General features: G+C 40.2%; 1 protein-coding gene across 1 annotated transcript; it reads left to right on the forward strand.

Annotated features, from left to right (window-relative positions):
- The first annotated feature begins 781 nt into the window (after nt 1-781).
- Nucleotides 782-21,072, forward strand: SLC38A4 (solute carrier family 38 member 4). The gene is made up of 16 exons (XM_058022772.1): nt 782-870; nt 4,667-4,895; nt 5,670-5,760; nt 7,055-7,170; nt 10,086-10,159; nt 11,658-11,750; nt 12,208-12,289; nt 12,381-12,463; nt 12,573-12,631; nt 13,016-13,294; nt 13,411-13,490; nt 14,578-14,678; nt 15,640-15,764; nt 18,345-18,489; nt 19,468-19,565; nt 20,971-21,072. The coding sequence occupies exons 2-16, from the start codon at nt 4,777-4,779 to the stop codon at nt 21,070-21,072; spliced, it is 1,647 nt and encodes a 548-aa protein (XP_057878755.1). The 5' UTR covers nt 782-870; nt 4,667-4,776.
- Nucleotides 21,073-24,555: the final 3,483 nt, after the last annotated feature.

Raw genomic sequence — 24,555 nt, forward strand, 5'->3', positions numbered from 1 at the left:
AAACTCTAAGAATTAAAAACTACATCCCCTCACTTGCCCTCCTGCCTTCACAGTCAGGCCAGTCTGAGGGCTTTAATCACAAAGCCTACATGGGTGGGAGGGCTGGGGGTTTAAATGTGGGGTTTAATTATGGTCATTATGTAATTGGATAAAATTCTACAGTAAATTCTGCAGTATTACAGACAAATCAGAGATAATTAAATACTTCTCCACAGGCCTATATTGCCATCAAAGGAATAACATTTGTCACTGGACATATATTTCCTCAGCTGACATGACACTAAATATTTCAACTGGGAAACCAAGGCACAGATCAAACAGCCCCTTTGAAAGCACACACTTCAGACCAGGTCCAGACAGGCAGTGCAAGATGTAGCTCTGTTGTCACAGAGATAAGAACAGTTTGGGAGCAAACAGGTATTTCTTCCAGAACTTATTTTCCAGGCTCTCTATTATTGTGCTACTGCAAGATTAATGCATGCACATTATTCAAAAATCCAGACTGTCAAATGAGAGTGTGATCAAGCTTGGGTGGTGTGTTCTGGGGAGAAGCATTTTGAAATAGGGCTCAGCTCAGAGAGCAAATAGCTCTGGTAACTGAGATGTTTGCCCTCAGTGTGCTCCAATAAACTGATTTACCTTTCTTCTTTTTTTCCCCTTTTTTTTTTTTTAAGAGCTGACGCAAGTTTGTCAAAGGGAGTTGTTGGGTGTAGCAGCTGGTGATTGGTTCATCCCATACACTCCCATTTGTCTTTAAATCACTGTTCAACTGCTCTAGGTTGCATATGAGTAAACTTTTTCTTACAGGTGCAATTCCCAAAAGATATAACCTGTCTAGCAAGTGAGGAAAGGAACCCGCTTAACTCAGAGGTAAACTTCTTTTCTTTATAAAATTTTATCAATGTATTTTAGACACTGGCCATATCTTCAGAAATTGGGAATTATAAATTTAATTAATCTCTAAATATAAGCTCAATATGAAGGATAGGCTCCTTAAGATTTACTGACATATTAATTTGTACTGGCAAATATCTTTGATATTTCTTCAGGAATGAGATTTAGACTTCTCTTTTGTACAGAAAATCAAAACCTAAGCAACCACAGAACAGCAAAAGTATTCAAAATTTCCCAGTCAATTAAGAAATGAATGATTGCTTGCCTTTGCAGCCCTTGGCTATCTTCTGAGAAATTTTATCCAGGCTCATGAGTTACTTGGCTAATATTTCTCTGAACAAATTAATTTGGGAAAGGGGGCTTTACATTTTAATTATTTATTTGACAGCTGCAACACTTATTTCATTTTGAAATAGCCACATAGACAATAACCTTATAAAGTCACTGTCATGAAGACGAAGAATCTGGCAAAATCTGCAACATTGGATACCATGGCAGAGATTACAAATATTGATATTGCAAAACCCATGAAAGTGTTAGTCATATCTGTGACCCAGCATTATTTGCCCAGTGGTTGTCCATTCGCCTAATGTTCTAACTGCAGACTGGACAGAAATCAATAACCTTGTGAAATCAGATGCCAAAAATTTCATAATTTTCCAAATCATTGCTGGAAACCATTACTTAATAAATGATGCAGAGCAGTACCCTATACTTGAAGAGGAAAATTAGTTTTATAGAGATAAATAACTGTTCTCTAATAATAGGTAAATTTCTTCTGCAATGAGTATTTCCATTTTAATACCATACTTTAAGAAAAATCTTTTCTGTTCAGCCAAATGCTACAAGAGGCAGCAAAAACATGATTGTATTGAGGGCAAGTTTGAGGAACACTGGAAATCTAAGAGATTTCTCTTGTATGTTTAGGCACAAAAATCATAGCTCTGAAGCAGAAAGCATTAAATCCCAGGGCAGCTAAAGCAGGAGAACTTTGGTGTTTTTCCTCCAATATTGCAGGCAAAGCTTCTGGCAGGGCCCAGGCCTGCCCAACCTTGATGGCTGTGCTTTCACACCATCCCTGCCCTGGTTCCTGGCTGTCTCCCCAGGAGCAGCAATCCACCAGCACAAACCCCTGAAGGAGTGCAACTGAGAGCCCAATGTCAGTGCATCCCCTTTATCCAAATATCTTGCAGGCTGAGTAACACCTCCAGAGGTACAGGGTCACCCCATGTCTCCCTCAGGTGAAGCAGTGACAGCTCTGGCGCTTCTCTGTTACTTGTGGGGAGAACATGCTACCAGTGCCTGCGCATCTCCCAAAGCCCTCACTATCTGCAGTGCTAGGAACTGAAGATAGGGATTGCCACCAACTAAGGACCAGCCCTGCCAAGTTTTACTGAAGTTCAAAGGCACCATTGGTCATAATCACAGTTATTAGTGTTTGCAATATTCAGATCTAATAGCAGTCCTGTTTCATGGGTCTCATTCTCCCCATATTTATGCCAATGGTTTTCTGCTCATGGTTCATAAACCTCTGGAGTTCTACCAACGTCTCCCTAAAAAATTACAACTGCAAGAAAGCAGGTTCTCAATAGACGTAATTTTGCCAACTGAATGTTTGTGCTTTCACCAGAAGACTTTTAGGAATTCAAAGATTAAAAAAATAAAATAAAATAGAAAATCATTGCTTTATGCAGTGATTACACAGCCTCTTGAGATGACGTCCATAAATCAGACAACTTGTGTAAATGTTTGACAGGGCAATGTCCAGATGATTCTTATGCTGTAACATGTATTTTCAGTCAATTTTTCCATATTGTTTGCTGTGCTGCACAGGCTTTCATCTTCAGCCTAATCTTTGTGCAGCTTAACTCCTGGCAACTTTTTTGCTTACTTTTCCTCCGTTTCCCATCTCTTTGAAGATCTGTATTTTTTGGACTGCCACTTCTGGAAAAGATATTTTTCCAACAAAAGTTAGGCAGTGCACACAGAGGAGGTTTTACCCTTTACCAGAACAGGGATGAACACAGATAGATTTGTTTGCCTGACTTCTACACCACAGATTAAAAATAAGCATCAAGAATTGGAAAAACTCTCTTTCTCAGACAGGGCAGTGTCTGTGTTTGAAGACAGTTCTGTGAATGAAACCACAGTTGTCAGGGCTCTGTTGGGGGTGGAGGGGTGAGGAGAGTGTTACTGGGTTTTATCTCATGGAGTTATTAATATCCTAAGCAAGCAGAGTCCCCCAGGCATTGAAATGTGAGTGCCAGCAGCTCTGCCCTGATGCCTGAGTCACTCATCCCCCCACACATACAAACACTCCGTGAGGCAGCAGAAAGAATTAGAGCCAGCCGCTCTCTCTGGTAGGAAATTTCCTAATGCACTGTGATATTGCTTCTCCTTTTCAGTTGTCTGGTCTGGGTGAATGCTTTTAGTAAGAAGCAAGGAATTTGACATTAATTTCTGGCCTGGAGTCAGCTTTAACCTCCAGGATTGGTATTTAAAGTTTATATGTGCATTTTAAATACATGCACTCCAACATCCTGCCACTACAGATATGCTTGTAGATGTTCCTAAGAACAGCATATGATCAGTATCAGAGGACAGCAAAGGGCTGGTCTTTGAGCTGGACCTATACACACATAAATGCAAAGAGAGAGAGAGAGGCTATTAAATAATTGCAGATTAAATGTTGCAAAGAGCCAGACTTAGAAAATTATTTGTTGCAATATTTTCTGATATTATTATGAAATGCTGAGCTGCATTTGGCATGTCATATTTATGAAAATTGTCATCAATCTGGCCAGCGTGCCTGATTGCAAGGCAGCAGGTAAAGGCCCAGGGAACTGCAGCTGTGGCCCCAGGTGTGTGCTGTCTGATCTCTGCTCGCTGCCTTCACTGGTGTCCCCTCAGCTGTGGAATGGAAATACAGAATGCATCAAGGGAGAAGGATTGCAGAACTGCAGCATTTCTTGAACAGTGTTTTCCTCTTGAATCTGATAATCAACAAATGAATTCACATGCGTATCTACAGATGAGTCTGTAGCACACAGCTGCTGAAATCCCAGAGGTGAAATTCTCTTTGTAAATTTGGGTCATAAAATTTCATTTGGTCCATACAATAAATAAAGAGTTGAGCATTTATTCATATGATTTTTAAAAGGCAAGAATTTTTCTCGTGGGGTAAAGATAATCAGTCTAATACCCATGTAATAATCCTGTGTGAGACAGAGCTTCCAGCGATGGGTTAAGCAAGAATTAAACACCAGTCCCCTTAGAAACTGGCCTATCAGAATTGCACCTCCTAATAACCAAAAAATGGTCATACACAGATGCTCACCTCTGTCAGATCCCCGTGAAAGGGACAAATCTACGAAACATTTAAACCTGTGACAACATTAATCTTGCAACAAATGGGATAGCCTAAATACTGCTATACTCCTGTTTTTATCAGAAAACGTTTCTGCATCACCCTCCCCTAGAAAGTCCAAAGCAACAGTTCAGGAAATTTTTTTCTGCTGGCTTTGTATTTTTTCCAGATGCTGGATATCCACTGTGCATCAGTTGGCCTCTGCACCCTTTACCATTTGAAGGGAGACAGGAGAACCAAGTGCTGGCATATAAAGAGACTTTTATGCTTGCCCAGAATTTTCCCAGTCTGCAACAGTTTCCCCTCTTAATGCTACTACAAAGATCAAGCACAAACCAAACAATTCACACTGGTTTATCTAATTTGAAGAAAACTCTATTGAGTTCTGTTGTGTTTTGTTTGCAGAACAGAGTGTTCTGGCAGTCCCTGCATGACAGAGAGGACTCACAAGCAGACGGCACAGTGCTGTTTACCCTGAAGAAGCGAGTGTGTGCTGGAAAGCGCTGACCGCTCTAATGGATCGCATGGAGCTGCAAAAAGTCAACATCGAACCTGACGATCAGAGCAACAGTGGGGAAAGCCTCGAAGACAACTACAGAGAGCCGGCTGATTCAGAAAAGGCTGCAATTAGCAGGTAGGCATTTCTCTGTTCTGTTAAGGCTAGAAAGCAGTAATCGATAAATAATCTTCACTAATGGCATCTGGGAAGTTTCCCCACAGCACTGACCCTCCTTGCTCTGTGCTCTGGAGGACAGTGTGCCCAGAACAGCAAGGCAGCCCAGGTCCCCCCTTGCCTGCCTCCACCTGGACTGATATCATCAGGCTCCCAACACAGATTAACCCTTGGCAATTTCCAACTACTCCAGTCGGATGGTACATATGTAATTTAATACACTCTCAGAGAAGTTCAGCCTGAGCACATTGAGGGGGAGTGTTTCCCAGGGCAAGGAATGGAGGGCAACAGGGACAGCCTGCCCTCAGACATTCCAGCAGAACCCACCACAGCACTAGCACCTGTGTGGCTGGAAAAAGACATCTCAAAACCAGCCATCAGTCTGTTGCTCTCAGGTCACTGCTGCCTCCAGCACGTATCTCCAACAAGGGTCTTTGTTCCCCAGATGTGAAGCATGTGCTCAGCTTCAGCGTGTTACTGACAGTATGGATCTGCAATCAAGTGTAATTCAAAGATTACTGGGTCTAAAACTAAATTCCAAATCAAAGCAAAGATCTACAAAATATGCTATTGGATATGAGAACTTTACAGGAGAACAGACCTTTTTTTTGCTGGATTTTTAAATATTCAGAGCAATGCCAAAGGAAATTTTCCAGTGATGACAAAAAGCACCACTCAAATAAAATGTGTATCATAAGCTTTATCTAATATTTTCTTATTTTTCTTTATGTTCAGTCCCTTTGCTAGTGATGATGCAGAAAGTCAGAAGTTCCTTACAAATGGATATCTGGATAAAAAGAAATTGGAGGACTATGATGAAGAATATGTAAGATTTATTCTTTTTTAATGAATGAATGAATGCTTACAAAGTAGATCTTATTGACCTGATTTTTTTTCTTAAAGTGTCAGTAAGCAAAATTACTCTGGAGCTGGCCAGCAAAATCTTGACTTTCAAAGAATAAACACATTTTCTAACAGTTAGTGCAGCAAACCTTTTCTGTTATCTTACAAGTAAAATTCAATCTTTCCTACACAAGTAATCAGAAAAATTCCTTAGATCACACTTGAGCTTCAGTAACATCTCCATGTAATCTCAGCTGAGATGTGCAGACAGTGGGGCATTGCACCCATTTTCCTGACAGGACATTGCGCTCAGAAGGACTTTGCTGTTCCTATAGCCACATAGATCTGTGCCTTAGTGGATACATGCTTGTATTTCTAGTTTCCAGCATCTGTGTAAATGAATCTACATTCAGCTGCACTGCTTTAGAGAAAGAACCTTATTGTTTTGGCTTTATGATGCTGAGCTCTACATGGTCAGCACACGTCCAACTCCCTAGACAGCTCCACATGCAAGTGGAAGCACAGCACCAGCTCCTGGGGCGTGCATGTGGGTACCTCTCTGCTAGGATTTAATGTTACTCAATTGTTAGTGAATTTGATTAAATGAAAGGCATTATTTTATCAGTGGTGTTACAGATTTTATTAATGAATGATCATCTAACATCAAAAATATTGTTTGTAATTGTAAACCAAAATTAAGAGCCATGTTCCCTTTTTCTTTTCCACTTGGTATCTGTTGTAACTCATTCACACACCATCCCCTCTCTCCTAGGTTTTGCCCTCTTCCATTCTTCTGCTTCCAGCCCTAGGCACACAGCACTCCTTTCTTTCTTCCCCCCAGACACCTTTTTAGTTCCCCCAAAAAAAAGTGCATTTTACTTGGACACAAATTCAATAATCTGTTGTACTCATTTTTTTAAAAATCTGAATACTTAAAAATTGGTTATTGGGAAACCTGTTTGATAAGAGCATGTGTTTCCATGGAGGCTGGCCAGCATAGCCAGTGTAACTGTGTCACCTAAATCACCCGTCAGGAATGCAAACCTCCTCCTGACTGAGACAATGAAAGAGTGGGAAGAGGAAAACACTACCAGCACAGCTGTCTTTGGGATAGACTCCTTTTGGTGGCAAGTGCCTCTGGGCCTGGGAACCTTGAAAAAGCTCCACCTCTAGGCATCAAGGGAGGAGCATAGGGAACACCAGCAATGAGGATAATTAGCTAGTCATGCTCAGTAAAATGCAAATGAATTGCCATTTTCTGTTCTTGCACCCAACAGCACAGGGGTAGAACTTCCTTTGGAATGTCCTCGTTCAACCTCAGCAATGCCATTATGGGCAGTGGCATCTTAGGGCTCTCCTATGCCATGGCAAACACAGGAATTATCCTTTTCATGTAAGTACGTAGAAAAATAAGCAAATAGAATATAAGCAGGGGGCTGGAGCTGAAGTTTTTATTATTACAGTGGTATGTTAAGCTTGGTTTGTTAGCTGAAGATTCTTGTAAGATCCTCTGTAATGAGAGCATTTAAGCTCCACCACATAGAACCATCCACTGCTGAAAATTCACTGCCGAAATTTTAGACCTCCTTTGTATTAGAAACATGACTGTGAATTGATACTGCACAGTCAAAAAACAGAAGGAAAAACAGCATGCTGGTCCTAAAATAACAAGATCGATCTTGCCAGTTTACTATGGGAATCTAACAAGGAAATTAAATCACCCACAAATATGTTTGCATCACCCCAATCATCTAATCACTATGTAGAAATGGAAGAAGAGCATTCGATATCATCTGAAATGTCAACATGCTTTGAGTGCAAAGGCATTCACAGATCTAATGTTGCTGCTCCAAGTCTGTCTGTACCCAATGTGCACAAAGGACAGCATTGATCTGTGCCTGACAAACAGTATCTACACAGAATGGGTTTCGATAGACAGTAACATATAGCCACGGGAAGTTTTTTAATCCATGGTTAACATCTGGCTCCTTTTAATGAGATGAATTCTATCAAAAATATTTTTTTTTAATTATTGATTTTAATTTTAGCTTGAAGCCTTAATTTTAGCCTCTCATGAGACTGGAATAAACCATGATATTACTGTGTGACAATTAGCCATTTTTGACATTACTGAAATCTAGCATGTTTTTATAGAGCATCTTGCTTGTGGGGACTGTGTAACTATAACAGCAACAGCATTTAAAATTTTACATGTAGCTTACAGTTGCTAAGAAACATCTCCTGTTTTGCCAATATAATTTTTAACTGAAAATTAGCTGTAGATTCAAATGCTGTTCTGTATAAGCACTTCATAACACCTGCACCCAACTGGTTTAGATATAGTATGTGCAGAGCAAAAATTGGAAGCCAGTTCTAAAACTGACATTTTGTCAGAGTCAGAAAAATGTAGGATGTTTTTCTCCTCCACTTTCTCTGAGCACTTGTACTAACTGGTATGCTCATAAATTATCACTGGAAAGAAAACTGTGATATGTTAAGCCTTGCTAACAGGGAAAAATATTATCTTTATAATATCTTTATTTGAAACTCTGATCATACTGATAGGTGGCGAAAAATTCTGATACAAGCCTAATGATCTTAGCTCTGTTGTCAGTGCTAAAGTAGGGAGTAATGCTAAAGCAAAAACCTCCCCCCACAGCTCACTTTCTTTGCTATGCTATTTCCATATTTTCTGAATGAGAACATTCTCCCTTTTGGTAAAGGAAGGATTTTTATTTAGAAATATGAACCTGTGTGTAGATACTGTTACCCCTACAGCAGTTATCCAATTGCTTGAAGTTCCTCTGTTTTCACATTCCGTGATGTTAGTGTTAGTGGGACAGAAAAATCCCATCTACTAAATGGAAACTGCTGGACATGAATTGTAATTGAGATGATGCTGGCAGCATTGTAATTTACTCTTCTCATGTTGCCCAAGTGCTTTCATGCTGGAAGGTGTTCTACAGGGTGAAGGAAAACAGAAGGCTCACAAAATTCCAAAAGCAACATTTCTGCTGCCCAGCATGATTTAGCAAGTGCAACCAGGAGGACTTTGGTTTACCCCATCTCATGTGTCAGGACACAGAGATCATGTCTCTGAACAGCAGCTGTATGGGTGGCCCTGATCAAGGAGGGTGCCACGTCAGCAGGATGCACTGTCACCTCAGACATGATCCCCCCCTTACCATATTGCATGAGCCCACAGCAGGAGACAGCCCTGCCCACACCAAGGTAGTAGCACTGTCTGTCTCTCCTGAAGAGGGAAATTTCAGAGGACATTGTGATGGTCTGGTGGTTCATCACTCAGCCCCAGGGCCTGAGTCTGCTCCTAGACTCATTTATGAACCTGGCTGTCAGTGTCTCCTATATCTGTACCAAACCTCGTGTTCAGGAGTGTGGGAGATGTGGGCACAACCTCCTCTTCAGCCATGGGATAAAGTGCTTCCATATTTTCTATCTCTGTCATGTTATTCTCTTCCTCACCAGCACTTGGGCAGGCTGATGACAAGATGGTTAAGGTAATAAGATATGTTGTGCACAGCGCTGTGCCCCAAAAATCTCATACAAAGCTACATTTTTCACAAGCCGTTTACAAGAGGCAGATAGCTGAAATCACATAGGATTCACCTGTTGTGTGGCAGAAACATGGCAGTAATCAGAATTACTGAAGTCAGGTACCAGTATCTTCAGGCAGACTAAGTCTACAAGCTAAGCTACCAGTGCTCCAAGAGCAGGTTTTCCAGTGTTGTGCCATGCTTTAACATGATGCAAGATTTCTAATGTACTCACACAGCAGGCAACTAACCTCCACTACACAGTGATATGCCAGAAGTCAAAAGCAGTGACCAGTGACCAAGAGATAGCATTGAAGTTGTCCCAGTTACAATTTGCTTTTGGGTTTCATTTTTGTGGGGTTTTTTGACAGCTCTGATTAAGGAGAGATTTGAAAATGAGAGGTCAGTGGGCAGGTGAGAGTCCAAAGACCAGATTCTTGCATAGAAATCTGTTTACTTTAGTGGGATCTTGTTAAGATATAAGATTTTGTCCTTGTGGACTGGCACAGAACTAGCACTTACTGGACTTCAACAAGCCTTCAGGGGCACTTAGAGTGTATAAGGTGCAACTGCACCCACAAGGAAGCTACAATTGACACTTAGCTCTGCATTTAGCCTGGGAGACCAAAGAACAAACTTGCTGAAAGCTATTTATGACGTGTTGAACTTCATGAGAATGAGCAGGTGTATGTTCAAATCAACTGAGTGCTTCTGATGTCCTGCTTAGGATTCTGATTTCTGCTTTGCCTTGCAGAGTTCTGCTGCTCAGCGTAGCAATATTGTCACTCTACTCGGTCCACCTTTTACTGAAGATATCAAAAGAAGGAGGTAGGAGGCCGTGATTCACAATCTGTATTGCATGCATGTATTTTACCTTGGAATGCAATTTATCAAGTATGTCCAATTGTCGTGGTTTGAGGCTGGTGCAATGCCAGTGCCCCCATGAAAATACACTCCCCCTCGTGTCTGCTGTGAGATGTGACCAGGAATAAGCAAAGCAGGCCCCCGCTTAGAAATAAAGAAAAGAAAACTTTATTAACTACACTACAACTATATGTAAAAAGGAACACACAGGAAAAAGGAAAACCTTCCAAAAGCATTTCCTCCCTGCACCAAATTTCCAATACATTCATCCCTCAGAACACCAACTCTCAGTCCATCACCACCCTTTAGATAATCAATTCTCAGTTCATCAAGAGGAGAGGAGTCATTCTTGTGCCATAGGCTTCCCCAGGAAACACTGTTGAATCCTCATGTGTTTCCATGTCACTCGTGGCACCACCCGGGGAACATTTCCCATCGTGACACCTTTCCTTCCATGCCCAGTGCTCTCACCACTGCACAGGGACCAGAGCTACTTCTAGGGTTGTCCTTTTAAGGATGCCTTGTCCCATTCCAAAAAGAGCACAGTGCTCTCACCTTTGGGACACCAACCCCTCCCAAATTTCACCTCCTGGGGCCGAGGGGTAGCAACACTGAACTCTCTTGGCTCTGAGCCATTGCCTCCCCCTGGATGCAGTCTCTGTATCACAGGAAACCTGGATGCAGTCTCTGTATCACAGGAAACATGGTTCTGTCCATGGCTATAACAAGAAAAGTCCAGCTAAGGCAACTCCATCGACTCTTCCCACCTAAGATTCTTCTCTACTCTTCTAACATCGTTCACTTGCTTGAACCTTCATCACATTTGCCCATTTTTTCTTCCATTTCATCTCTATCTCTCTTCTAGGAAAGGTTAATGTTCTGTGAAGTTTTCATTGTCCAAAAAAGGGTTAAAATCTTGGGCTCTGCCTGCCCGGATCTCCCACAGCGGCCGGAAACCTTCTTGCTGCACCCCCCCCACCCCTTCTCCTTCTCGGCTGTGCTGCCGGCATATGTTTATCAAGTTCCAAGGCAGCACAGTCACAGGCACAGGCTGTACCCTCTCTCTGTCGTGGGAGGAGCTGCCTGATGCCTCCTGGTGCTTCTCCCACCCTTCCATCCTCGGGGCCTCTTCACCTCCCACCTCTGTCCAAGGCCTGGCCTACCTCACCCGGCTGCACGGCATCCCCGTCCCCGCCTAGCCAGCAGCTGGGCCTGCGGAGGGATCCGAACTCTTTCCCCACTGGAACCCAAGAGAAGGTTTCCTGGGAATGCTCTGCTTTTAACCCCTGTATTCTCAGAGGCGTATCCATGTCCCCCAGTGTCCACACCAGGTGCCAATATTCAAATCTGAACACCCATTGATGTGACCACAGCATCCCAAAAAACTCACTTCCCCTCAAACCACAACACTAATGTAGTGGCCCATATTTTTGTTTTGATTTTGTTTGGTGTTTTTTTTCAGGATCATTAATATATGAAAAACTGGGAGCAAAGGCATTTGGCTGGCCTGGGAAGTGTGGTGTCTTCATTGCAGTCACAATGCAGAATATTGGAGGTAAGAGACAAAAGTTATCTAGCTTCCAATGCTCTTCCTACAAAACACAAGTGATTTCATTCTCTCCTCTGTCTGGCTAAATGGCATCAGAGATGAGCCAGATACAGCATACACTGTATTGTAAAAATGAAGGATATGAGGAATTCATCTCACTTTTTTCAGCTACCTGACACTTCAGTGTATGGTGAAAGACAATTACCTGGGATCTCTCCATGGCCAGTGAAGAAGCTTCAGTGATGGCTAAAGTGGCCTGACTGACCATCCTCAAGGAACTAGCCATTCTCTTCATTGACTATGGCTCAGCCTGTCAAAATAAAGGATTTATTTATTTAGTCACACTGTTATTTAATCAGAACTCATTTCTCTACTTTAGCAAAAACTTTTCTCTTTTTTTGGAACTACAGTTTTGGAAACTCAGTGCTCTAAAGGTTTTTGTTTTGTTTGGGTTTTTTTCCAGCAATGTCAAGCTACCTCTTTATTATTAAATATGAACTTCCTGAAGTCATCAGAGCATTTATGAAACTTGAGGAGAATTCTGGGTAGGTGTCTTTTCCCAGCCTGAACCTGAGACGAAAAATTTTCACTTTGATGTCAGTGATGATTATTTTTACTTTTACTCTTCTTGTTTAGAGAATGGTACCTTAATGGGAACTACCTCGTCATACTTGTAACAGTTGTGATTATTCTTCCCCTCTCCCTTCTAAAAAGTTTAGGTAAGCTTAATGCCCTGCTTAAACTAATTTCTTAGTCCTTTAAGGATTGTGAATTTTTATGTAACTGAACTATTTTGTTCTGTTTTGTTTTGTTTTTCTTGCTGCACAGGTTATCTTGGTTATACGAGTGGGTTTTCACTGACCTGTATGGTTTTCTTTGTCAGTGTGGTAGGTGACTGTTTTGGTATTGTCTCCAGACAAATACACTGTATTTGTAAATACTCTGTAAACCTTAAATACTTTTATACTTTGTACTGTGGCAATTTTATGTTAGGATAGCCCCTGCAAGTTTATCAAATCAACAACCTATTCAGCAATAGGTGAAGTCAGAATAAAAAAAATCAGTTAAAAAACCACTTGAGAATAAAAAATAAAGCAGGAAAACAGCAGAGGCAGATTGACAACAAATATTTGCATAAGAAGCAGAATTGGTAGCACTTTGTTTCTTGCTTCCTCTCCTTCTCAGTGTCTGCTTATACTTCTGTTGGAATACCACAAATGTGTAATCTCCTATAGAGGAACTTTTCTGATAACATTGTCTACTTTTTGTAGGTGATCTTCAAGAAATCCCAAATACCCTGTCCTCTTCCCATCATGGACCACGGGGTTGAAAACTGGACCGCCACCAATAGCACAATGCCAATGCACCTGGTCATGTTATCAAATGAGTCACTCAGTTCTGGTGTGAATTTCATGATGGACAACACAGCTGGGCACTTCCCAAGCCTTGAGGAGCCAAAAGATATCTCCCCGAAAAGCGGTGTAGAATACGAAGCACACAGCGACAACAGTGACAAGTGCCAGCCAAAATATTTTGTGTTCAACTCACGGGTAAGGGAGATCCTGTAGAACTTGTCTTCCACCACTTGTACCACAGCTAAACTGCTGCCTGCCAAGTCAGAGGTGCAGCCGTGACCATTCTTACTAATGGGAACTTTATTTTACAGACTGCCTATGCAATACCCATCCTGGCATTTGCTTTCGTATGCCACCCTGAGGTGCTACCAATATACAGTGAACTCAAAGAGTAAGGTTCTTAAATTTTGTCCAATACTTCCAGTTAACCATAGATAGAGATAATCTTCTACCTGTTATCCATTGATTGCTGGTGTGTGAACACCCACATGATAGTGAATTATTGCTTTCCATTGTAAGCAGATTTTGGCTTTGCTTTGGTCTTATAGTCAGATATTGGTGACAGAGAACCACTGCATTGATCAATATTACTCAATAAAGGAGGAATATGGAAAGTCCTTCAAATGATCAGAAATAAACTGGCAAACTTGGTTGCACTGAGATAATTCTGGTTTCTAATAATACCTAAATGTGTTCTGTGTCTGTGTCAGTTGCACTTACTCTTAAAGTTTCTTGGGATGCCATTGGTTTGGGTGTCTTTGGTAGGCTCTTCACCCAGCCTGTTTTGCTTAACAAATATCAAAAATCCAATATAGTTGCTTAAAACAGCACAGAGTTAATAGCTGGGAAGGGCTAAAAAAAGGCATTTGCTGAACAGCAAAAATTGCATTACAGGGGGGTGTGTTGCAAAACTCAAGGAGGCTAAGAACCATTACCTCCTGTTTCAGTAGGTTTAACCTCAGAAGCCATAGAAATTCTAATATGACTTGGGAAAATGCTTGCAGGTCCTATAAGATGAAGATTTTCTTTAACCAAAGGATTTATGGAGGAAGGATGTGATCTGCAAGGGGTTCTTGAACCTGCAGAACAGCCCTATGTAGATATAAGGGTATGTTCACATAGAGTTGGCTGAAAACTCTTGTCTATTTTGTCAACAGACCTTTAATTCTCATCCCTCCATTTTTTTAACCTAAAGTATACCATTTGAGATTAACATTTAATAAATAGTGATATACAAAATAATGTGGCACATTTTTATGTTGCCACAGAAAAAGCAATAGAAATGCAATTTCAACATGTTTTCTAAATCTGTGCTGCTCTGCACAGAGTTGTAAAGCATCAAGAGCTCTATGTAACCAATATATTTGCTATGAAATTTCTGTCTGGTGAGGGTGTGTCAGAGAGTTAAGATCCTTCAGAGCACTTCTTGTACAAATAGAGGTTTATAGGACTGTTACTCTCTCTCTTTTGTTCTTCAGTCGCTCCCGAAAGCGGATGCAGAATGTCTCAAACATCTCCATCACTGGCATGCTTATCATGTATCTTCTGGCTGCCCTCTTTGGATATCTTACCTTCTATGGTAGGTCAAAACACTGTTCCCTGCAGAATTTTCCCTCACTTTTTCACACAGGCAGGCTGGTTCTATCACAAAGACTCAAGTATTAATGCATTTTCTGGGGGCCTGAATCCAAGTTTAAGCAATATTCAATTATAATACACAGTGTGTAACCTTCTGAGTGAACTGTGGGACTTATCCAACTGTCAGGCCTCACCTGTGAGAGACTCCAAGGCACCTGCTGGGGGGCCAGTCTTGTTTCCCTTGACTTTGTGAACTCAGACAAGAAGCTGCCGTAAACTTGACTCTTGGCAAAGGCCAAGAGTACTAAAAATACTCCAGTGCTCAACAGTTTTACATGACACTACTAAGTGCTATCCAATCTGTCTCTGACGCCACTAGTTCAGTTTCATCTATGCTGAAAAACAGGTGCAAATCATTCTAGTGTAAAAAAAATCTGGATGAGCTAAAGTAACCGATGGGCAAACAGAGTAGTCCCACTATTAGCACACCATTTTGTGCAAACGCCACCTCTTTTTACCTTGTTAGTCCCTCCATACAGCAGAGAAGTGAATGATACAGCACACTCTGCTCCCTGTCACTGGGGCAAGAGGGCTCTGCTTGAGAGCTGAGACATCTGGGTGGAGGTCAAAAGGAGCTGTTACCAGTTCAGTGAGTTGTTTCATATCACAGAAATTATTTTTACTTCAGGTTGTACATCCACTTAATGATTTTGTCAAAGTCACGTTAAAGATGCTAGAGTTCAAAGCATCACCTGAGAGCTGCATTACCCTCATCATCTCTGAATGATGGACAGTTCACAGTGGGAAAATTCCTTTTTCATGTATAGCCCATAACTTGTATCTAATGGCAGCAGTTGGACTAAAGTTAATCTTATCTCTTATCTGGCTGCAGTATAAAGACCCTTTTAAATGTGCAAGGTACTGCTTAAGTGATTTAACTCCTTTCTCTTTCCTTTTTGTAGGAGAAGTTGAAGATGAGCTTCTTCACACATACACTAAAGTGTACACATTTGACACTCTTTTGCTGTCAGTTCGCCTGGCAGTGCTGGTGGCTGTGACCCTGACTGTGCCCCTTGTCCTTTTCCCTGTAAGTAACAGAGCTGAAATCAGGGTAATCCATATTCACTGACTGAATGTGATCAGCACAGATTTTAACACTGAAGAAAAGTAAGCCTGAGCTTTTTATTTAGAGAGGTCTGTTTTCTCATTTGACCCAAGTATGGACCTTAGGCATTTAGGGTTGCAAAATTTGAAAGACTGAAACAAATCAGTCTTTATAAATATATCAGGAATTACTTGTCGGTCTCCCTGGGTCTTTCTGTACTTTATTTGTCAGAGCAGTCCCAAGTACCAAAGTCTTGGAGATATACTGAAACCACTTATGAGGTTTCCTAATACAGACACAGGCACCTACTACAGCACCCAAACTTAGGACAGACACATGAAGCTCAGGTCACACATTGTGCAGGACTCCCACACTGGGCTGCTGAAATACAGGGACAGAGGGCCCTGTGCTCACTTTACAGGCTTGAGTTTGTGGACAGGTGAGGAAACTAAATGCCAGAAAAAAAAGAAGTATAAAAGAGCTGCACAGTCAGTTGTCCGAGCAAAGTTTGGAACTTCTGTGTGCTCTTCACTGGGAAAAACACAATAACCACAGTTGCAGGGACAGAAAGACACAACTAAACAAATTGCTCTGCAGAGGGACTAACCCTCCTCAGGAATCAATCTCCCCCAGTGGGCAGAACTCCAGGCCCCTGAATGTAAAAAACTGAGTCTCATGTCTTCCCTGAGCTGCCAGGCAGCAGAGGAGAAAATAGCTGATCCTCATAATCTGGTGTTGGGAGGCTGGTGTCTCATGAGTACAGCACGTACAAGGCCAGCACCGTGCTGCAGGAGGGCTCCCAGCAAGCTGCATCACAGCACAGTGTTCCCATCTGAGTAACCAGGGGGTCCTGTTGCTCTCTTTTCCTGGGTGCAATACACACTCTGCATAGCTACTGTTTCCAGGCTTGCTGACAAATGCCTAAGAGCAGTGATCACTGCTCAATGTTGTCAACTAAATTAAAAAAATTTTGAAAAAACAGGTATAAGGCACCCTGAGTGGTCAGTCCTTCTAGTTTGGAGAGCTCCAGTGCTCTGCCTTAAAAATCATGTTCAAACCAGTGGATAAATGTTTAAATTAGTCTTAACAAATTGATCAGTCTTCATGGGAAAACAAGATAAGGGCATTGAAGAAATCTGTCTGTCAGGTGCAGCATTTTGTATTTTTAGATTTCTGTATAATCATTTTAATATTTGAATAGTTAGCAGCTAGAAACCACAACACTGATTTTTCCATTAAAATTACTCCTGAGAAAATGTATTTTTCTTGTAAACCAGAATACCAAAGAGCTTTACACATTCTATCAGGACAGCCATCTCTGAAGATCTTACTCCTTCAAATAAGCAGTATAACTATATCAACTACTTTTTTAAATTAATCATCCCATTTATATTTTCTTAAAGTAGTCAGAGTCTTTTATTAAAAAAAAAGTCATTGCATTTCCAGAAAAATAAATTAAATATAGATCTATATACCATTAGTCACTGTAAAACTTCAGTTTGATAACTTCTTTCTAAGGATTGTGTCACAAAAGGAATAATGCTCAATATGCTGACAGTAAGCTCACAGGAATGCAGGCAGAAGAGTTTTTTGTGTAATAAACCTATCTTACACCAACTCAAAAACTGGACAAAATATTTTAAATTTGCCTCCCTCTTCCTAGTATTGGTTTACATCAACCTGAAAAACATAAAATACAAAACTCATGGTGCGTTTTCTAGTGATGTACTACACTGAGAGAGCCCCATATATTTATTTAATTGCCAAACTCACCTGAAAGAAATTATACGTTACTTTAAAACAACCAAACAGGAGTGCATTTGGAGTTTTTTGGAGTGTAAAAATATTTTTGTTCAATTTCTAAATACCAACTTTTAAGTTAATTTTGGTACTTGAGAATAACATCATCTCGAGCTACCAAATGCATTTGCTTTTTGACTTTTTTTCTACTTACTATCTTTTATATTGTGAAAGCAAAAAAACCCATGATGTGTGAGAAAGTCAGTGAAGCAAAAAAGAATCCTCTGCAATTGGTTTTAGGGTTATAATTTCCAAGTGGCATTAAAAAATATGCTTTACTTTTCAGATATGTATATGTATATATTTAATGATTAAGTACAACAGCTTCCTCTATCTCTCAGAAAAGTAAATGACAGAATTCTTGTGGGATTTTCAACAGGTTCAGGAGTACAGCAATTCATATTTCACACATGCTCTTTTTTTTGCCTGCTGATTAGTACTTATAGTGGGGGGGCTCTTTGAGGATTTTTTGCTGATATTAGCATCTTTCAGTTGAACAGATTTCATGTCCCTGATTTTACACCCTATTTACTTGACTTTCTCCTACACTGCAAATATTTGAGTTTCTGCATTAAACTGTGAACCCAGTTCTCAAAAACCTACATCAGAGTGAGACTATATTATGGGAATCAAAGACTGAAAACATATTTTTCCAGTCAGAATTTCTCACAACAGATGTAACTAATATAGATTTTCTTTTTAACTGAAAGCAAAGATAAATTAACTGTTGTTTTACTTTCCCTGTTGTCTTTCATCTTGCAGATCCGTTCATCTATCAGTGCATTGCTGTTTCCCAAAAGGCCATTCAGCTGGATAAGACATTTCCTGATTGCAGCAGTAATTTTGGCTTTTAATGATCTGCTTGTAATTTTTGTCCCAACTATTAAAGACATTTTTGGATTTATCGGTAGGTTTCATAAATACTTTTTGTTGACTCTATTGTCCTTTCTACAACATATTTACATTCATGGACTGAAAGTCAATCTCTGTTTGAGTCTTACAGCACAGTAAATATAAACACAAATTGAATTTAAAGGGAACGTAAGGATTCCCAAACAGCTGACAGACAAAGGTAAAAGCTACCCAACCTTGTTGTTACTTTGCATGAGGCACAAGGAATCCAATAATCCCGATATAAAAACTGGTAAGGAATTCCCATTTTGACCAAAAGGGAATTTAATACATGTGGAGGAGGGGGAAATCAGCTTTGGTTTTCAAGCAATTATTATAGCATGAAAAAATGTATTGACTTCCAAAGCATTGTGCTAGAAAAAGAAGAAAAGTGACGCATTTCATTTGGCATTAACAGTTCTCTCCCTACCACTTTCTTTTGGTCAGTTTTGGCCTCTGACCAAAGACGTCCATGAAGAGTCTCCTTGCTCTGAAGTGCTTGAGGATGCAGGGATGCAGATCCCTTGAGAAAGGTACCTCAATGGGATTTCTGCAGCTGGTTTGCTCCTCCCTGCCTTTTATACCCAGGTCTTCATGCTGAACTCTGCTGAGCAGAGAGGAGTCAGCACTCCTTAGGCACAGATCATCCACTCTCTATTCAATACCTGCTTTCCAGGGTCATCCTACTGGGAATGTCCATTTGTCCTTGCTTCACCTGACAGCAGACAGGCTTCAGCTGACGTGCAGACATCTCCACCACAGGCAGCCAGACCACTTTGAAAAAACCCTCCCAGTAACAAGTGTCTCTTCAGGCTCCAAGCACCCAAATGAGTGTTTGGACATCCATAGCTCTCCACGAATGTAGTCTACAGAGAGAGCCCTTTGTACAGCTGGGCTCAGAATGGCAGCTGCCTCTCCACAGGCTCTCTTTTGCAGGTGCACCACTCTGTTTTTCTGTCAATGATGCTGCACTCAGCTCTGCTCTCTCTTCCAGGGGCCTCTTCTGCTACGATGTTGATTTTCATCCTCCCTGGTGCCTTCTACCTGAGAATTGTTAAGAAGGAACCCCTGAGGTCTCCTCAGAAGATTGGGGTAAGAGAACTGGGGACAATTGCAAAAGAAAGGGTAGGAGGTTGTGTGATTTCCGCTCTTCATTAGCACTCAGACCATTGACTTCCAACATCTGGCACTTGCTCCTAAATGGTAGTGTCTCACTCAAAATACAGGTTGGGCAGTGGGATTCATCTGGGATTCAAGACAAAGCCTTTAGAGGCCTACTGCTCCTGACTCTCACCTAAGTATTTAGGATAAAGTGTGTCTTAAACCACTAGAAAAAAGAGACTTACTTAATCCGATCTAAAGTCCAGTTAACACCTGCATTTTCATAAATAGCACCAAGACAGTCTATAAGAAGTTGATGGTTCAAGCTAGAAGACCAGCTGTGGATTAACAGGAAGATTTGAGGTCAAGGTTAAGAAGGAAATTGCACTGCAGAGATAAATAAGTAATAGTGAGCTCTCCTCTGTGACAGATCCATAGACCTTATATGAAGGTCTATCATTTATGCACAGCATGTGTCTATGTCGTGCTGGACTGCCACTGCAATGCCTTTCATCCTGAACATCAATAACTGTCTGCAGATTTAACTATCACTGAGGAAACGTTCTTTGAAAATGTAATTAGAAAAGTTATTGATGAAATATATATTTAGGCACATAATGTAAACAGATGGGAATATATGCATATATATATATATGTTCACAAAAGTCATGTGACTGATACATAATTCTAGTATAAAAGTAATTTATTATGATGAAATTATTTCTACAATGTTTTTTTCCAGCTGTTAGAGAGCTCTCTCTGTAGAGAGACTGTGAATATTTTTTCATGTGTCTCTGTTCACTCTTCATGTTGGTATGTGTTAGGCACATCTAGAATTTCACATCTTGCACTGAGATCACATACAATATTCATCTTTATTTTAAAAAGACTGAGTATTGTTAAGGGTGGACAGATTATGGTAAACTAGAGCTCCACTAAAGCAAAGGGTGACTACAAGCATCTGAATCCCTTGAATATGTACAGAAAGACTGTCAGATAAGAGATAGGGGCTTACCTGTTTGTCTAATAAGGATTCAGCAGATTTACTCTGAAGTTGTTTTTAATTCCAAAGACTATAACCATTGACTGAAAATTTGTCATTTTTTAATAATAAAAAACAAAGATGTTTCTTTTATATATTTTTTTTATTATTGTTCACAGTACCAAAGCGGCTTGTTTTCAGATCTCTCTTGGACTGATATTCTCACAGGACTAACTCTGATTCGTGTATCCCTGTACAATATTACTTGGGCTTTAGTCACATAGAATAAGCCAAACTTAGGCCATGGGTATTACATTAATGCAGATCCAGTGGGGCAATCTATAAGCTACCACCCCTAAGTCACTAGGGGTGACTAGGTCACTTTATTAATTAAATTTCATTTCCTAATTGCAGGCTCTAATTTTCCTCATAGTTGGCATAATCTTCATGCTTGTGAGTATGACTCTTATTGTAATGGACTGGATTTACAATCCCCCAAGTTCAAGACATCATTAACCTGTGAAGACAAGCAAGTGCGTTTCATAACACAAATATTTGTATTGTGTGCTCTGAAGAACATCTGAACGGGATTGTTATTCCTAGCTAGTAACTGGAGTACGTTGAAGACAGTTTCTGGTAGGGTCACAAGAACCCAATGGAGTCTACATCATCCTTGTCAATAAGGATTGTTATTTATGCATTAAGAATCTGAGCTTAGCATTTCTGGCCAGGTGAAATGAAAAGTGTGGTGTGAATGCTTTCTGTTTTCAAAACCAAAATAACTCTGTATACAGTCCTCAAAAACAGCTTGGTATCACCCCTTTCAAAATCTCCCATGATGATAGTAACCACAGCTCCTAGAGCCTTGGGAAGGTAATGGCCAGAAAACCAGCCAGTGCCTCATTTTCAGTCTGAAGGTCATGGGAGTGGCTGCCCAGGTCCAAGAGAAAGGCTGTGGTTTCTGAGGGGATCTGGAAGGTGATTCCTCTGTACCTGATAGACTGACCTGCCTGTCAGAAAGACAGTGGACAAAGCTTTCCACTTGACTTTGACAAGCCAGTGGACAAAGCTGAGTGTTAGATTTGTTGCCCAGATTCATCACCCAGCTGTTGTACAGAATAAATATCTCTGGCACAGATTCTCTGTTGGGGCAAGTGCTTGAAGAACAGTAGAGTATTCTCACTTTGTTTTTAAAGATGCTTGTGCTGGAAATATCAGTCATTTCTGCAGTAAAGGTTTTTTTGTTCTTTAATTTTTAATTATTGTGTGAGCTTACATCACTGAACAAGTTGTATCCTCCATAAAAACTTGTCTTCCAATCTCACAGGAATTTAAGGAGACCATAAGGTGTGACAAAGCACCCTATCCAGTATTGTTCAGTACTTGTGTATTTGATAAATGTTCAGTGCAGGAAACTGTAATTTGCTATATATAAAAATATATGTATTTATGTACATAATTTTTTTGTTTTCTTCTAGTCATAAAAATGTTATCCTGTGGTATATGATTTTTGATTTTTTTATGTGTCACTCTGTTTTCATAGCCACACACTTAATATTATTTTGAAGGAAACATATTGAATTGGTGGGTTTGTAAAAGGTCTGTTTTTATTCACCAGTGGTTTAACTGTACCTGTAGCAAGACCTAACTGCTACCTGTGTAAAAACACATTCATATGTTTACTACTTACATTATAATAAATTTCAAGATGTTTTCCTCTTGAGAATTCTTGATACATGTCTTGAAATTTTGTGTTGCCACTGTACACCACAAATTTGAATTACTTGTTCAATTGCTGTACCTCATCTTGTCTATGCATACATCAGCATTTAACAACATCCTGTATGGTTAAGTCATGCAAGGGTAACAGCATTATTGACAATCTCAAGTGTATTGAGCTATACAGATGTGCAAGACAAGGAAAAAAGCATTGCATTCCATGCTATGTTCATGTTTAATTAACAGTCAAATCATGAATTGGGCTGTGTCGTGGAGTAGTCACTACATATGCTCTCTGCACACATCAAGGAATATCAGCCAGAGGGGTCTTGCTGACTCTTTAGCAGAGAGGAGTGGGAAGGTGCCACTGTTGGGTTTATCACACTTACACAAATCCAAGCTTATGTTAAAGGAGTTTTCATTTTCTGACTCGGAAATCTGTTGAGTAAACACATTTTACTCAAAAACCTGCAGATTCAGAAGGCTGTGAAGTACTCAAAAATTGTCTGTGCTCCCACCTTGCCTTCACACAAAATTCTATTTGTTTGTGTGTCTGTGTGTGCATAAATTGTGCATACTTACAGAATAACTGGAAAGGAATATATATATTTCATGTTAAATGCTTCCTTTCTGAGCAGTATTATAAGCTCACTTGAGTACTGTATCCTTAATATACTGGGAAACACTCCCTTATGAATGCTAAGTCTGCCTCTGAATTTTTTAAAGAAAATAGTGCCAATAATATTTTTAGTTTAAGCCAATAAATATGAATAATGTTGCTTTTTTATTGAAGAGAACTTTAACATGGACCAGAATTAGTAGGAAAACACCACCATACCTCTCTTCCTGTTACTATTACTGAGAGTTGTATGCATGAATTTGTAACTGCATCTTTACTTCAGAGTTAAAACATGTATTGTGACTACAGCTGAGTGTAGAGACTTAGGAATTCATGTAGTCCACCCAAAATATACAGATGACGTCAAGAAAAGTAACAGAACTATGGCATAACTCACTTCCTTTTAAAGGAAAAAAAATACAGGGGTAGAGGGGTCATAAAATGTTGAGGTTTTGAGTTAAAATGCATTGGTCACAGTGATATGCTGCTGCTGCACACTGTGAGAGTAAGGGCAATATTGCTCACTAACTATTAGCACTGCTGAGAATGCTGGTTGTTGGAGTTTCTTATTCATTTTGCAATGTTGACAGAAGGCTTGGTGAGGATTTTTGTTATTAGACCATCCATTAATGTATAATAAATGAATTTTTTGAAGACTGCAGATTATTCTTCATCTGCTTGAGTCCAGCAGGAGAAGAATTTTTGTTTGAAAACCAAGCAGAGTCAAGGTGGTAGCCTTAACACAGGTATTGCTAAAACTTCATTCCCTTTTAAGAGAGAAATTTGTGTATCCATGTATTTGCAGATGAGCAAGATGGCAGCCCCTTCATAGAATAACCCTTTGGCAATTCCCTGTTTTCTATCTATTCATAGAGCTGCATTGATGTCATTGGGTATGGTGAATGGCTGGTGTTAAAAGTGGGGTTATCTGTGAGATATTGAATGCCTCATTCTTTGGATTAGCTGGGATACATGGTATGGCAACTAAATATAGTATGGGACTAAATTTAGTATATCACTAACTATAGTATAGGAGCCCACACCACATGGTGCCACTATGTATAAATACTTCCTATCATTGCAGGTGCAGGTTTTCCCACTGTTACATACTTGTCTGATGCATTCTCACAGCCCAAAATATACTGGTCTACACACAGCTCCAGCATCAATGAGCTCATGTGAGAACCATGCCCATGGCCAGCCAGCATTTGCAGCCTGCCTGCTAATGAGGGAAGCACTGCAGCCCCAGACACATGCTCAACACCCATTCCACAAACATCCACCCTGACCTCTCCTTCCCCTCTAGTTAGGCAGCCTTCATTCCCTGCAGCATCAGCTCTGCTCTGTCTTGATGATGCTTGAGGTACAATTTCCTTGTGTCAGGAGGCTATTTTGATTAAACAGTTACAGATGTAGTAAATGAATGAAGGGAGTTAAAGAAAAGTAAAAGGTATATCTTCAAGGAGAAAAAAAATCAGTGAAAATGTTGGAAATTTTTGTGGCCATAGAGGTATGTCATTAAATGCATGTTTCAAGAATGCCAGAAGTGATATAGGAAAAAAAAAAAAAAAAACCCAAAAAAAAAAAAAAAAAAAACCAAAAACAGAAGTAATGAATATTTCAGCTCTGGATGTAGTAAGGGGGAAAAAATGGGGTGTTCT

This window comes from Melospiza georgiana, chromosome 4, assembly GCF_028018845.1.
Source record: "Melospiza georgiana isolate bMelGeo1 chromosome 4, bMelGeo1.pri, whole genome shotgun sequence".
In the NCBI taxonomy this organism is placed as follows: domain Eukaryota; kingdom Metazoa; phylum Chordata; class Aves; order Passeriformes; family Passerellidae; genus Melospiza; species Melospiza georgiana.

Coding starts and splice junctions, on each gene's coding strand:
- SLC38A4 (XM_058022772.1), top strand. CDS start 4,777: ATGGATCGCATGGAGCTGCAAAAAGTCAACATCGAACCTGACGATCAG. Junction 12,632..13,015: donor TGGTTTTCTTTGTCAGTGTG/GTAGGTGACTGT, acceptor TACTTTTTGTAG/GTGATCTTCAAGAAATCCCA. Junction 13,295..13,410: donor ATTTTGTGTTCAACTCACGG/GTAAGGGAGATC, acceptor TTTATTTTACAG/ACTGCCTATGCAATACCCAT.